Source organism: Saccopteryx leptura, chromosome 8 (assembly GCF_036850995.1).
Source record: "Saccopteryx leptura isolate mSacLep1 chromosome 8, mSacLep1_pri_phased_curated, whole genome shotgun sequence".
Taxonomy (NCBI): domain Eukaryota; kingdom Metazoa; phylum Chordata; class Mammalia; order Chiroptera; family Emballonuridae; genus Saccopteryx; species Saccopteryx leptura.
Window position 1 is genome coordinate 59,932,170 of NC_089510.1, and position 15,932 is coordinate 59,948,101.

The 15,932-nt window shown below is 42.7% G+C and overlaps 1 protein-coding gene and 1 non-coding gene across 4 annotated transcripts in view; both read left to right on the top strand.

The window, feature by feature from the left end:
- Nucleotides 1-15,932, top strand: part of ATP13A4 (ATPase 13A4) — a 149,739-nt gene that overhangs the window by 94,154 nt on the left and 39,653 nt on the right. For all 3 annotated transcript variants that reach the window (XM_066347711.1, XM_066347712.1, XM_066347713.1), the window contains 6 exons: nucleotides 490-551; nucleotides 5,631-5,781; nucleotides 7,755-7,841; nucleotides 8,453-8,606; nucleotides 9,760-9,871; nucleotides 15,668-15,792. In XM_066347711.1, the coding sequence (XP_066203808.1) occupies nucleotides 490-551; nucleotides 5,631-5,781; nucleotides 7,755-7,841; nucleotides 8,453-8,606; nucleotides 9,760-9,871; nucleotides 15,668-15,792 (691 nt within the window). The remainder of the gene's footprint in view (nucleotides 1-489; nucleotides 552-5,630; nucleotides 5,782-7,754; nucleotides 7,842-8,452; nucleotides 8,607-9,759; nucleotides 9,872-15,667; nucleotides 15,793-15,932) is intronic.
- Nucleotides 15,201-15,337, top strand: LOC136380250 (small nucleolar RNA SNORA2/SNORA34 family). Its single transcript, XR_010746922.1, has one exon. It is a non-coding gene; the product is annotated as a small nucleolar RNA SNORA2/SNORA34 family (small nucleolar RNA).

Sequence of the window (15,932 nt, forward strand, 5' to 3'; positions counted from 1 at the left end):
TGTATGTTTTCCTATTAAAACACACCTGATTAGCCCTGGCCAGTTGGCTCAGCAGTAGAGTGTCTGCCTGGCCTGTGTATGTTCTGGATTATATTCCTGGTCAGAACACAGGGGAGAAGTGACCATCTGCTTCTCCACCCCTCCCTTCTTTCTCCATCTCTCTTCTCCCCTCCTGCAGTCATTGCTTGATTGGAGCAACTTAACCCCAAGTGCTAAGGATGGCTTCATGACCTCACCATCCTTGGTTAAAATAGCTTGGTTGCAGAGCAATAGAGCAATGGCCCCAGATGGGCAGAGCATTGCCCCATAGGGGGCTTGCTGGGTGGATTCTGGACTGGGCACATGCCAGAGTCTGTCTCTCTGCCCCCTACTCTGCTTTTCACTTAAATAAAAAACAAAGCAAAACAAAACCTGAATAGTCTTTACAATGGGGAGCTAGATCTTCAGAGTAAGTTGAGTGCTTGTTTTTTTGTTTTTTTGTTTGTTTAGACTGGCACCTTAACAAGGGATGGCTTGGATCTCTGGGGAGTCGTGCCCTGTGATAAGAATGGGTGAGTACCATTGATGAAAAAACATCCAAACCCGTAGAGAATTTTTATAAGAGTTTACCTGAGCCAAACACACAATTGATTTTGTGTTCTCCAGAAAGTGGTTACTTCAAAGGCTTATTTCAAAGGTACATTAACCTAGATGCACAGAGACAATGGACAGGGTTTGCTTAAGGCAAAGGTAAACCTTTTACTAAAGAAGTTACAGGCCTAGGGCATGACTACCCACCCCAACCTGCCCAGTTAGGAATTTATGATCAGATCACCTGTGAGGTTACATTCCACAGTATCCTTTTATCATCCACAGTACCTTGGACTAAGCGCTGTGGTTTCTCTTTTCCCAGAACTCTGTGTTTTCTTATGAAAACTAATAATAGAGCCATTTTAGCTTTGGCTTTGGTGAGCAGTGCAGCTTCATTTAACTTGACCTTTAAATACTTTGCACTAAAATATATCTCTTACCCCCACCCCAGACCCTGTCACATGCCACACACACACCCAGGAGATGAAGAAGTTTGGACACTGTAGTCAAATCTTTGCTAAAATATAATTTGCAGGCAACCTATTGGTCAGGGGCCTGAAGTTGGCCCAGTGTACCTAATTTGGACAATACCAGGATACTCTTCTTCAGGAAGGTAAAGTTTCTTTACAAACTGAAGCCTTTCTCTGTGCTAGGAGGAAGGACACCACATTCATTCATGTGCACTGAATTTCAGTAAGAGGAACATCTGTGGAGCTTAGCCAGTGTACTCATTTTCCTTGGTATTCTAGTTCTGAGAACTCCACATTTTGGCAGCTTTCTGCTGCCACTGGTGAAGACTTCATGTCCTTTCCTGACGCCCTCTGGTGGGCATGCCTGGCTTTACTTCTCTGCCTGCTCTTATCTCTACTACAAACTCCAGTGTGGTGGGAATAGGGAACATTTGACATTTATGTTCTGTTTTTTTTAAATGAAGGTATTTCTCATTTACAAACTAAATCACAAAGCATTTTATTCTTAAAAGGCCCACAGCAGTTCCTCTGCATTATGCAGATGACATACAATTTTTCCACAAAATATTTTCATTACAGCTGTCTAATACATGCATATTAAAACATGCATATAAAATATTTATGAACAAGTCTATTTCCTGGGTTAAAGAAATTAACATTGGTACTTCTAACCACTTTGGTCTACAGAAGAAGCCTTTTATATGTATAAACTTTCTAATGTTCTTTTCATTTTCCTTCAAAGATAGATTTGGATATATACCTGGTATCCTTATTCATTAGTAATTTTATTTTTCAGCTTCTACAAAAAGTGTATGTATTTACTAAAATATGTGAGTATCTCGAGAGCAGTATTTTTCTTTTTTTCTTTTCATTTTTCCAAAGCTGGAAATGGGGAGGCAGTCAGACAGACTCCCGCATGCGCCCGACCGGGATCCACCCAGCATGCCCACCAGGGGCGATGCTTTGCCCCTCTGGGGCATCGCTCTATTGTGTCCAGAGCCATTCTAGCGCCTGAGGCAGAGGCCACAGAGCCATCCCCAGCGTCCAGGCCATCTTTGCTCCAATGGAGCCTTGGCTGCGGGAGGGGAAGAGAGAGACAGAGAGGAAGGAGAGGGGGAGGGGTGGAGAAGCAAATGGGCGCCTCTCCTGTGTGCCCTGGCGGGGAATCGAACCCGGGACTCCTGCACGCTGGGCCGACGCTCTACCACTGAGCCAACTGGCCAGGGCCGAGAGCAGTATTTTTCTTATTTGCATTTGTGTCCCTAATGCTCTGGCACCACAGCAGGCACACACAGTAGAGGCACAGTACATGTTTGTTCTTCTAAAATTAATTGTGTTCCATGGTTTGAATGCAATTCTACTTACTGAATTTACAACAAACTTATTTCTAAATGTAACTTGTCAAATTTAAATAAAAATGTGATATATTTATACAATTGAGGTTATTGATTAATAAGCTGCTTCTTCTTCTTCTTCTTCTTCTTCTTCTTCTTCTTCTTCTTTATAGAGAGAGAGACAGACAGGAAGAGAGAGAAATGAGAAGCATCACTCATAGTTGTGGCATTCATTTTTAGTCGTTCATTGATTGCTTCTCATAGGTACCTTGATGGGGGGGGGGGGAACACTCCAGCTGAGCCAGTGACCTCTTATCAATCCAACAACCTTGAGCTCAAACCAGCGACCTGAGGCTCAAGCTGATGAGCCTGTGCTAAAACCATGAGCCCACACTAAAGTAGGTGACTTCAATGTTTTGAAGCTGGGTCCTCACCTGGGACATCAGCGTCCCATCCCAGGTTGAGTGCTATTCACTGTGCCACCACCAGTCAGGCAGGTCCATTACTCTTTATTCCTGCCTTCTTTTAAATAGATGAACATTGGTTTCAAGACTGAAATGTCAACCTAAGAAACTTCCGAACCTGTAAGAATTTTTGAGTTTATTTGAGTCAAACTGTTGACAATTGCAGGGAAGAGAAGTCTCAACGAATTGAGAAAATGTTCCAGAAAATGGCAGTTTTGTTTTGTTTTTTTGTTTTTGTATTTTTCTGAAGTTGGAAATGGGTAGGCAGACAGACTCCCGCATGCACTGAACCAGGATCCACCTGGCATGCCCACCAGGGGGTGTTGCTCTGTTACAACCAGAGCCATTCTAGCACCTGAGGCAGAAGCCATAAAGCCATCCTCAGCGACCGGGCCAACTTTGCTCCAATGGAGCCTTGGCTGCGGGAGGGGAAGAGAGAGACAGAGAGGAAGGAGAAGGGGAAGGGTGGAGAAGCAGATGAGCGCTTCTCCTGTGTGCCCTGGCCGGGAATCGAACCTGGAACTCCTGCATGCCAGGCCGATGACACTCTACCACTGAGCCAACCGGCCAGGGCCAGAAAATGGCAGTTTTACCATTAATTTTATATAAGAGAAGCAAAAAGAAAGACATAAGGGGGAGAGGTTACATGAAATTGATTGGTAATTGATTAGCAAGGGGGAATAAACAAAGAAGGGGTAATCTTTTGAATTAGATACAAAGTAAAAATGTATATACTGAAACTTCTTTTACATAAGCAGGTATAAAATAGTTAACAGTTAATTAACATTGTAATAACAATGAGGGGTTTCATTGGTTCCTGGTCTGGTGGGATGCCTGTTCTGAGTGGGGCAGGAAAAGAAGATGACCCCTACATTTCAAAGGCATGTTATCAAGTATGTTATTGTAGATGCAAAAGACAAAAAACAGGCTTGATTAAGGTAAGCATTGACCTTTGTTAGAGAAAAATACCTGAGCAGGCTGTGGCACAGTGGATAGAGCATCGGACTGGGATGCGGAAGACTAAGGTTTGAAACCCCAAGGTCGCCAGCTTGAGCGTAGGCTCATCTGGTTTGAGCAGAGCTCACCAGCTTGAGCCCAAGGTCACTGGCTTGAACAAGGGGTCTCTCAGTCGGCTGTAGCCCCACGGTCAGGGCACATATGAGAGAGCAATTAATGAATAACTAAGGTGCCACAATGAAGAATTGATGCTTCTCATATCTCTCCTTTCCTATCTATTTGTCCCTCTCTGTCCCTCTCTCTGTCTCTGTCACCAAAAATATTTTAAAAAGAGAGAGAAAAATACCTCCCTAGGACATGACTACCCACTATGAGCTGCTTTTGGTTAGAAAGTTTTAATTTCAGACCACCCTGTGTGATTACTTTAGGTCCCTGAGTCTGCAAGGCCACCGTGCCAGCCTCCCTTGAGCTTCTCGGGTTCAGCATGTGGCTCCTTTTTGTCCACAAAAAGAACAACTAAAAACATTTTTTTAATCACCAAATTTAATTCATGACATGAGAGAAAGCACATTTAATTCTAGGTAAGAAACTAGAACCTGACTTATAAACTATTAAATATATTCTCAGAAAAAGTGAGCTCTAGTAATTCTTACCTTTTCCAAAAAGGGCTTTCCCAGTGTGTCAGATACTTCAAGAACCACTGGAACACCACCTGAGCTTGAAAAATCACAAGCATTCAAATAAAAATGCAGAGATCGGGATGACAGAGAGCTCTATTTCTCCATTGTGTAAACTGGAGTCTGGCCCAATTTTTAGGAACTCAGAATCACAAATTCAGAATTACATACTGATGACAGCGTGCATGCCATCTTAAAAACAGGTTCCTTTCTTACCTGATCTGTGTTTACTTTTCAGTGTGAGCTTAAGCTTCTGTGTTAATCACATAGCTGGTGATGTCCTTTTTTTTACATGTTTATTAAAATATCAAGGGCCAGTTGTAAACCACTAAGATAACTTAATCCTTTGATATGTAATAATAGATATGATCAGCAGGGTCAGTAATCAGCTGAGAGGTTTTGAACTCGTAGAGAAGCCTAAATGAGGAAGTCAGGAAGAATACAGCTGAATTATGAGTTAATACTGTGTTCTTTCAAGACCAAAAGGCTCAAGCAGCCTAAAGCAGCATTTAAAGAAACGCAGTGTCCATGTCATCAGAAATAATAGTCTGATCCTGGAGACCACGTTTTAAGGCAAAATGGGACAAGTGAAAACCTTTTCAAGAAAGAACTAGGAAGATGAGTGGTGTAGTCTTTTCAGATTTTTAGTACCTACTCATTCATTTATTCACTCATACATCTGCTGACTGTCTAATGTTGGCCACACATCAAATATGTTGGAGAGATACAGACAACATAGTGTGGCCCTGAGGATGAATGAGGGGGCACACATGCACACAGAAAGCCACCACGTGAGTGCAGCTGTGTGTCTCACAGCAGTGGACATGAAGTGGTCTGGTAGCTGGAGTGGGAATGGATGTGCTTACAATTAAAGGTGATATTTCTAGTTCCTTCCATACCTCTGGAATTAAATTCATGCCAGAGAAAGGAAAAGAGAGAAGAAAGAGCTTGAAAGAAACTCAAAGATCTTTTTCATACTCACTGAACTCATACAAGGATGATGCTGAAGGACGCGCTATTAACTTGGGGGGCCTGGAGAATGGGTATGTAATGTAACAAAGCACAGCAAATTATGTATACTTTTAAAAAGTCACCTACAGAGGCTGCATTCTGACCGGGAGAAATACAAACTGAAGCCCTCGCCCTTTCCCCCGTTAGCTTCCAGGAGGTCCACAGCTTTGCCTCGGGCAGGGCTTTGCCATGGGGCCCGCTGGCTGCGGCCATGGCCAGCTGCCACTCTCTGATCCTTCTGGACGAGACCATCCAGGGAGACCCGTTGGACCTGAAAATGTTTGAAGCCACCAACTGGGTAAGCCTTTGGTCTGCAGAGAATCTGAGAAGTTTCTTCAGTGCCAGAGTCACACAGGTTTTATCACTGGTATTTAATACTCACAAAATGTGAGGTCTCCATATGGAGCACTGAAGTAGTGAGAGGCGAACCGTCCCGAGCCTGCCTTCCTCCTCTGCACCTTGTGACTCCATGGTAGGCTTGTTGTGAACAAATGGAATGAGGCCTTTAAAAAATTCCTGGTATCGTACCTGGCACATATTACAGGCTTGATCACATCAAAGCACTTATAGTTATTATATAATTGTTATCCAAATTTTCAGATTATACTTTGATCAATGTCTGGTATTAGTTTTCTAGAATATGGGGATTAAGAAACATCACGTCCCCCGTGCTTAGGATAACTCATTGTTACCAGGAGTTTTAGTCCTTTTAATAGTGTATTGATTTTTGTTTGTAAGTCTGGAAACAATAAAAAGGAAAACATGAGAGCTTTCACTGAGACTTTAAAGCGGATTTAAGAGCAAGTGACATTCTTCAGGAAGAGGAATCTGGCTCTCCCACTTCTAGTTTGGGCTCTGCTCTAACTGACCCCTTGATCCTGTGAAGTCATCTCTCTTGTCGGGGCTTGGCTCCCATGACCTCAAAATGAGGAATTTGAAGTAGGCCAGCAAGTACTCTCAAAGAAAGAAACAAAGAAGCTTGGAATCTTTCTTCACAGGAAACCTTATTCAGAAGCACCTAATACAAAACAAACAGAGTTGCTCTGGTTGAAATGGGGAGTAAGGGTAAAGCTTAGGGCAGGGGTCCCCAAACTTTTTACACAGGGGGCCAGTTCACTGTCCCTCAGACCGTTGGAGGGCCAGACTATTAAAAAAACTATGAACAAATCCCCATGCACACTGCACATATCTTATTTTAAAGTAAAAAAAACAAAATGGGAACAAATACAATATTTAAAATAAAGAACAAGTAAATTTAAATCAACAAAATGACCAGTATTTCAATGGGAACTATGGGCCTGCTTTTGGCTAATGAGATGGTCAATGTGCTCCTCTCACTGACCACCAATGAAAGAGGTGCCCCTTCTGGAAGTGCGGTGGGGGCTGGATAAATGGCCTCAGGGGGCCGCATGCAGCCCAGGGGCTGTAGTTTTGGGACCCCTGGCTTAGGGAGCACATATCCCGCCTACTCAGCCGCGAGCCCCCATCGACTCCTGCAGCCAGGTGCAGCTCTGTGCCTCACTCTACACACATGAGCCCCAATGAAGGAGACAATCCTAGGGTCCTTTCCAACTCTAGTGCCACATGGTTCTGTAGCCACCTGATAGGGCTATGCCAATCTTTATCCTTCCTGGGTTACTGTTTCTGTATCTTTAAGGAGGGATTACAATCCCCCCTCTGAGACTTTTTCAGCTACTCAATGAGATGATTACAAAGCATTTTGGCATCTTTGGTAAAAAGTTCTTTTGACTATAATTTAGGGTCATTATTACAGAAATTACTGAGTGTTTACTGCACATCAACCAGTCCATCCCAGCCCCTGCCATGCAGCACCCTGAGGACCACCAGTCCAAATTAGACAGAGAGGGAGGAGCAGGACAGCTGGGAGTTCCAGGGAAGGAAATACAGTCAGGTGCTTCCCTCACACACAATAAGTCTGGCTATTCATGTTCACTATTCTCAAGTCAAGCTCTTCAGAAATAGAGAGTGGGCCCTTTACAGAGCACACTCCAAAAGACAAAGCAGGATAAATTGCATGAATAATTCAGAGAGATCTGCCCTTCAAGTTTTGCAGCATTTTCAATGCATTATCTTTTTTTTTTTTTCCCTGTGGCAAAACAAGTCTGGTTCACCTCCATCTAGCCAAGGGAGGAGACCAGAGAATAGACCGAGGTGGTCTGGGGACTCTCCCAAGGGGAGGGTTTCAGTGTAGTATCAGTAGATGAACAAGAAATAAATCTCTACAACAAAAACATTCCATTTGCGGAATAGGAAGTGGCTATATCTGGGGACAGTGTCCACATCAAGGGAGTGCCGGCACACGCCATGGTGGTTAAACCCTGCACGACAGCCAGCCAGGTAAGCCTCGTCCACCACCCGCTCTGCAGCACCGACCTCTGTCAGGCCCACAATTTTTAAAAGTAATAGATGTGTCTTCTCTCAACATGAGAAAATTGTTGAGAACGTGTTTCCTTTATTTGTTTAAAAAAAATGATCGAGGCCCTGGCTGGTTGGCTCAGCGGTAGAGCATCAGCCTGGCATGCGGGGGACCCGGGTTCGATTCCTGGCCAGGGCACATAGGAGAAGCGCCCATTTGCTTCTTCACCCCCCCCTTCCTCTCTGTCTCTCTCTTCCCCTCCCGCAGCAAAGGCTCCATTGGAGCAAAGATGGCCCGGGTGCTGGGGATGGCTCCTTGGCCTCTGCCTCAGGCGCTAGAGTGGCTCTGGTTGCAGCAGAGCGACGCCCCGGAGGGGCAGAGCATCGCCCCCTGGTGGGCAGAGCATCGCCCCTGGTGGGCGTGCCGGGTGGATCCCGGTTGGGCGCATGCGGGAGTCTGTCTGACTGTCTCTCCCCGTTTCCAGCTTCAGAAAAATACACACACAAAAAAAATGATCTAGGGAAGACTAGTTAATTCCCAATGTGTAGAAGCTGTGCCGGTGTGTCCCTCTTCATTCCCTGGCCCCAACCAGGTCCCAGTGGAAGGCATCGCAATCCTGCACCAGTTTCCGTTCTCATCAGCACTGCAGAGGATGACAGTCATTGTCCAGGAGGTGGGGGGTGACTGGCTGGCATTCATGAAAGGTGCGCCAGAGAAGGTGGCCAGCTTTTGCCGACCTGAGACAGGTGCGTGAACAGACTTGTGTTACAGCTGGCTTCTCAGCACTTGGTCTGTGCATCTAAATGCCTACTATCTCTGCCAGTAGATGACTCATTTACACCCCCAACTGAATACCTAAATCAAGAGTATCTTTCTCACTTCCTGTATTTCCCATCTTGGTGGATGATACTACCAGTGCCGCCCTCCTCCCAGTTTAACCCAGTTCTTCCCAGATGTGTCCCTCTCCCTCTGTGCGCCTGTCTTGGCAACTGCTACTCCAAGGCCTTGTCAAGCCATCAGCTCAGGCCCTCATCTTCCTTCCACTGGATCACTTCAGTACTTGGTGAATGATCCCCTGCTCCCAGTCACCCTACCCTGATTCACCTTTTCTATTCTGTCTAGACTGGTTTTTCCATCCCATATGTAACTATATTGTCAGTTTCCACTTTTTTTGTTAGGGTTGCTTCCTATAGGCTCCAGGAAAATCTCAAACTCCTTGAAGATTTTATAGAAGGCTTTCATGATCTGACTCCTCTTAAACTTTCCAGATAGGCCTTACCACACCTATCCTCACATTCTGTGCTTTTCTGGAGCTGAACCTGCTACTCAAGACCGGCTTTGTCATCTGTCCATGCCCGAGCAACATGGCGCTCCCTCAGCCAAAGTGCCCTTTCCCTTCCTTCTTCTAACTGCTTCCTCTCAGTCCAAGACATGTTTCTCTAAGTGCCTCCACAGCATAGCACACTGCAATTGTGGGGTCATGGCCATGATCACATTTGACTGTATTATCAGTCTACTGTTTGCTTCCTTACTAGACATCCTGGGAGTGGGGCATATAGTTTAACCTCTGCAGAGCCAATGCTTGGCACATAATAGATGGTCAATAAATGTTTGTCGGTTAATCTTAAGAGAAAAAAAGGAATTATATACTTTTCTCATTTTTTTAAGTGCTTCCTTCTCATTTCAGCCTCACTGAATACCAAGAGGTCAATCCTGACAATGTAGTTGTATTTAGGGCATGTTCTTACTAATTAATGTGTACTTTTTTTTAGAGGTATGGTTCTTTTTTTTTTTTTTTTTTTTTTTTTTTGTAAGTATTGGATCTGTTTGTAAAGAATTTCTGCACCAGTAACAACTGAGTAAATACTGCCTACTAATCTTGTGTTATTTTTTGAACAGTACCAACTAGCTTTGTTAGTGAACTGCAGAGTTACACAACACAGGGCTTCCGGGTCATAGCACTGGCCTACAGAAAGCTGGACACGGACCACCACACCATTGCCTTGACAAGGTAAATGTGAAGGATTGTCATGAAGCAGGATGATTTGGTGGGCAGATGCACCAGACTGGACAGTGGACCAGCAACATAGGTCGCTGGATTTGTTTGAATATGATGTCTTTCAGCTTAGTAAACAGGAATATGATCATCCCTACCTTGTCTAAATCACAAAGCTGATGTGAACACTGGCTAGGAAAATTTGTGGGAAATAGCTGTGTACACTGTGAAAAATGATATGCTTGTACAACTTTGTGAAAACAGACGTATGACTATAAGCAATCTTTTGTAGTGCGAAATTATGACCATACCCCCATTTTGACCGAATACAAGTACATGTACTGTATTTCCCCATGTATAAGAAGCACCCTTTTTGGAAAAGTTTGGGGGCAAATAAGTGAGTGCGTCTATACAATGGCTGTAGATTTTTTTACTTGCATTTCCCACTTTTTCTTGCTTGTTTTTGCGCTCATTGTTGAAGACAGTGATTCGTCATCAGACACAGAGGAGGACAAGCTAATGGATGGGAGTGTTGACAGTCATGAGGAGTTGTATAAATTTTATGATGAATAAAACTTGAGTTCAATAACTTTATGTAATACATTTTTTTTTTTCAAATTTCAGGCCCTAAAATTAAGGTGCATCTTATATTGGGGAAATATGGTAGCTAATTTTTTTAAATTATAGTTGGTGAATTAGTTGGAGGTTAGAAAACATAATATTTGTCTGAAAGATTCTTGATAAGAAATACACAACTTGATGGGAAAAAAATATATCTTGGAATGAGATAAACTAAGTAGAAAAACAAGAAAAGCTTCAGAGTGGCCATTGTAGAGAAAGTCTTGCTATGAGTAGAACAAAATAGGGATCCTCAGAAGAAGTGAACAGGAGCTATTGGTTCAATTTTATTTGTTGTTTTATTTTCCACTGTTTTAAGCTATCATGTTTGTTTCACCTTCAATGCCATGTCCAGTAGTCAGTGCCAGCCATTATTGATAACACTGCTGTGGGGATAAACAAAGCTTATTTTGTTACTTAGGATTTAAAATTTGGGAGGTCTAATATATTTGTGTTCAACCTTGTCAGACTCAACAACTCTGTCTTGCTATAACTATATTTTGTAGCACTTTCTTTTATGTACTAACGTAAAATTTATATAATCTGCACAGTCTTTGTAAAATTAAATATGATGTCATCATATACAGTAAAAATAAAAGCAAAAAATACAGTGTCTTACAAAAGTAATAGGTAGCTCAATGAATGTCCAGCCGATTCCACTAAAACAAAATGAAGCAATACGTTACTGGCACCTGAGTGTAGAATCATTAGGGCCACACAGCCAGGAGTGCAGACTGGTCCAGGGGTGGCCGCTGAAGTCTCAGATGGCACTAGTGGTCTTGCTGTCAGGAAGGTGGCTGCAAAATGGTGTAAAACTCTCGGGGAAACTCTAAATAAAACAGTACAATCTCCTTTCAACTCACATAGTACTTATATTCCAGAAAAATTCAGTAGAATATTAAAAATGTGCACAAATTCTTTGTGCTTATAGGTAAGACAGAATTAAGGGGTGTAGAAACAATTTTATATATTTCTAAACATGATATGACTGTATTATCTATACTATAGTATATATATTAACAGTATAGGCTATACTCACTTAGGAATGTAGAAAACTGTTTAGTGTCCATGAATGTCCTCTAAAATAGCCAAGGGGCATGTGGGATGCGAAGTAATTTTTCACCGTGCATTGGTCATTGCAGAAAATCTTGCATAACTGTCTAAAAGGTTTCCAAACTCCTCTAGAGGCAGTAGCACCCCTGCTGAGAATCACAGATGTGTCCCAACCCTGTCACTCTGTGAATGGGTGGTGAGGTCTTGAAGCAGAAGTGGCTCCTCTAAAGTCATTGAGTATTAAGTTTCTGGGCATATTGAGTCATTGGGCCACTCTCCTTGGGGAGAGTGACCCTTTTAAAGCATGGGTCTCAAACTCGCGGCCTGCGGGCCGCATGCGGCCCGCTGAACAATTTTGTGTGGCCCGCAGACTAATCCACGAAGTTCAAAATATTTTGGATAAAATTAAGTAAGCCTAGGGGCCCACTTGTATTTTTCATTTCTCTAGCATCCTAGCTAGATATTAGCTTAGTTAACAGCAGTTGTGATGCGAACTACAGTTTCTGGTCATTTTGTGACACTGAGTAAACTGCATGTACGATTGTGCTTGTTGTACTGATTTTTTTTTGTTTTCAACTGCAGTGAGAAAAGTGTTGCGTAACAGTTGCCTTTTGTAGACCTAGTGCGGCCCGCGGAATGTCTGTGATCTTGCTCTGCGGCCCACATGCTGAGTTGAGTTTGAGACCCCTGTTTTAAAGGGTCTATTGCAACTCGGGGTATTTGTTGTAACTTAATCAACTCAGATCACTCAAGTCAGAGATCTGAAAGTGAACTTTTAGATTGGATTTCATATTTTAAAGAAGAGGAAATCTGGGACCAGGATGTGGCAGAATTGGGAATGGAACTTGGTTTCCTGAGAGCCTGTCGATAGATGTATATCAAAATTCTGGCTACTATGCTGTTGCTTCTGATTATTATAATAAAATGTGTATATCTACAAGTTTCAGACTCCTGGCTTTGGGGCTTGTATATGTAACAAAGCTCTGATGGTGGAGGTACATGCGCAGTAAGGGGTGAGGACGGCTGTGGCATATAGGAGAGTACATGCCCTGGCTAGCAGTACTGAAACCATTGAAATGACAACTTTGCAAAATTTGATAAGGTCCAAACACAAGTTCACTAACAGGATCTGATCCCGGGTTATTGATTTGCCCCTCCTGTGGTAAGGCCACATCATCTATCTATCTAATCCCAGCTAAGCTACTTTACCTAACCTTCATTAACCCCTGATTAGAATAGAACTTTCTTTCTGTGGTGTTTGTGCACATGGTTGTGTATTTACTCAGAGTGCTTCCAGCACAGATATCATAATTTCCGTGAGGGTTCTTGGCTTGCTTTATGCATATTTTATCCTTTGAAAACCACGTGGATTTTAAGAATATGAAGGATAGTAATGCTCCATTTGTATTATACTCCTCGTTATTTTTAGGTGCTTCAGGGAAGAGGTATAATGTCTACACAGGAGGCAAGAAAAGAGAGCATATTATTCCAAGTTGCAGAGCTTGAGACCCCTTAAGGGGCTGCTTTTCCTCTTTATTTCTTGGTTGAGAATGAATGCTCATGAAAAGAAGTAGCACATAGAGCTTTGAGGGACTTTGGAAATATGTTAGTTTTGCTATCTTTACAAAACAAAAAGTAGATGACCAGACGAAGAAAGTCATTTGCTCTTGGTCACACAGCAAGCTAGGAGCAGAGCTGGGGTTATGACTCTGGACTCCTGTCTGCTATGCTTTGAACCCTACAAAGGCCAAGTGTCAAAGGAACCAGAAATATGAGTATCAAGGTGAGCTGCAAGACTATGTGAGATATTTGACCCTGTCACCATATTCTTGGCCTAATCTGATGTCTTGTGATTAGCTTGCTCATGTCATATGATCTTTGAAAATATCTCAAGCTTAACGTCTGGGTACCAGGGCTGCTAGCAAGATTGGCGGATCTCAATCAGGCATAAACTGAGTTATCCTTCAATGGCTGGCTTAAATATCATCTCCTCTAGGAAGGCTTGTCCAATGACTCCATCCAGAAATGATTACACTTTCCTCTCTGACTCCATAGAACTTTTATTTGAGCATCATTATGACCACTTTCCAAATGTCCTATATGATCAAGGTGGTCATATCTAATCTTGTCCTCTCGACTGAATGTGGAGTCAGGAGGTACTATAGTCTTTGCATATTCCCTTTCCCCTTTCTTTAGTTATATATATATATATATTTTTTAATTTTTATTACTTTTTAATTTTTTTTAATTGAATGAGAGAGGAAAAGGACGGGAGAGGGAGAGACAGGAACTTCAATCTGTTCCTGTATGTGCCCTGACCGGGAATTGAACCAGCAACCTCTGCTCTTCAGGAAGATGCTCTAGCCAACTGAACTATCTGGCCACGGCTCTTTAGTACTGTATTTTTGCATTATTTAAGTGTTCAGTAAATTGTCATTGACTTGACAAACTGATTTCAATTCTTGTGAAAACCCTCTGGCAGTAGAATTTCTGAAAGAGGAAATGAATTTTCCTAGGTTACCTAAACAAAATGGTAACACCAGACACCAGAATGTTTCAACTAGGCAAACATTGGCCAAGCACCTCTTTTGTGTTGAGAAGCACATGGGTATTGTTGAACTTGTTGTTGAACCAGGTGGTCTTATCCTCAAGAAATTGAGACAGACAGATCAGACAGCAAAGAGTGGTAATATATGGACAAATTGAATAGAACCTAATCTGAAGTAGAAGCTATATACTGAGGAAGCAAGTATTTCTACCTATGGGAGCTTTTTATGTGTAGTCGCACGAGCATTGGGCCTCAAAATATAGGAAGGATTTTCATGACAGACCGGGGGAACTTATAACCTTTTTCATGAAATAAGAAAGACTGTCTTACAGCAGTCTAGAGCAAATGCTTAGAGACAGCTGAGTACAGAGCATACCCATGGACAGTGGTCCAATTTGTCTGGACTAGAGCGGGTGAAGAATTTAGTGATAGGTGAACCTGAAAACATGGTCTGAAATCAGATTGTGGAGGGACATAAATGCCAGGCTCAGAAGAACACGGAATGTCATCTCAGCCTGCTTTGAGGCGAGCAGTTCCGACTGTTTCCACTTCCTGCCACTTTGGTGAAGGTGTCAGCAGTGTCCTGGGATATCATGCCTATGGTCAATAAGAGACATCCCCAGCAAGCAAGGCAAGGTGGCTTTCCTGGGTAGTGCTTTCATTTGTCTTTCAGCCAGATACAGGCAGTGCTGGTGACTTGTTCTTGTGTCTGCTAGAGGTGACTGAGTCTCAGGTTAATGAATCTTGGAGGAATCTCTGAACCCCCAACCATAAATATACTCTCCTGTCCTTGGTCCTGTACAATATCTTGGAAATGTCCTTGCAGTGGATGGGAGCCTCAGAGACCCCTCTTGCTGCAGGCACATTCATACTTTATGTAAAAGAGTAATGTTACCAGCTGCGGGGTTTGGGGAGAGGCTGGACTTCAAAGGGAGACTGTTTTTGAGACAATAGCTTCATACCCCTGGGACTAAAATGGTACCGATTATAGCTTTGGTTTCTACAAAAAGCTGCACTTTATATATTTTTCTTTTGCCTCACTTATATTTTATGATGTCGTGTAGCAGAGGAAGCGCCCCCTTCAGGTTGTTGCCAGCAGGTGAAGTCACAAAAATCACCACAGCATTGGCCCTTAATCAAGGCCAGCAGTTTGCTGAAGCTGCTGGTTTCAAGCAGGAGCCTAAAGAAATGTCTTTCTATGGTCTGTTGACCATTTCATAACTTAAGGAATGTAATGGTCAATTCATTAGAAAGAAACATATGAAAAAAAAATTTTAAAAAAAAATTAAAAAAAAAAAAGAAAATCACCACAGCAGATGGAAGAGACCTCTGTTGTCATTTAGTTCATTCCCTACAAAGGTTGAAACCAATTTTTTGCTTAATAAGTACTCTTTCTTCTTCTTAGTCCAGTCAGAGTAAATGTCTCAGCATCCCGTGTCCCTTCCTCTCCAGATGGCTCCTGGCATCATATCAGGGTCTCAGGAATGGTGTTTAAATGAGTGAGTCGGCACACTCACAGGGAGATATTTGCCTTTGTTTTCGTTTTGCTGCTTGTAAGGAGGACGATGATGTGCTATTTCTGTTTAATCCAGGGACAAGGTAGAATCAGACATGGTATTTCTGGGGTTGCTGGTCTTGGAGAATCGATTAAAGGAAGAGACAAAACCTGTCCTTGAAGAGCTCATCTCAGCCCGGATCAGGACGGTAATGGTCACAGGTATAGAAAAAGTAGAAAATGGTAAGAATTTGATGTGAAAATAGGTAGAGATTCACACATTTAGCAAATATTGATGACTACCTACTATGAATCAGACACCATTCTAGGTACTGGAGATGAGCAACAAAAAGGCAAAATTA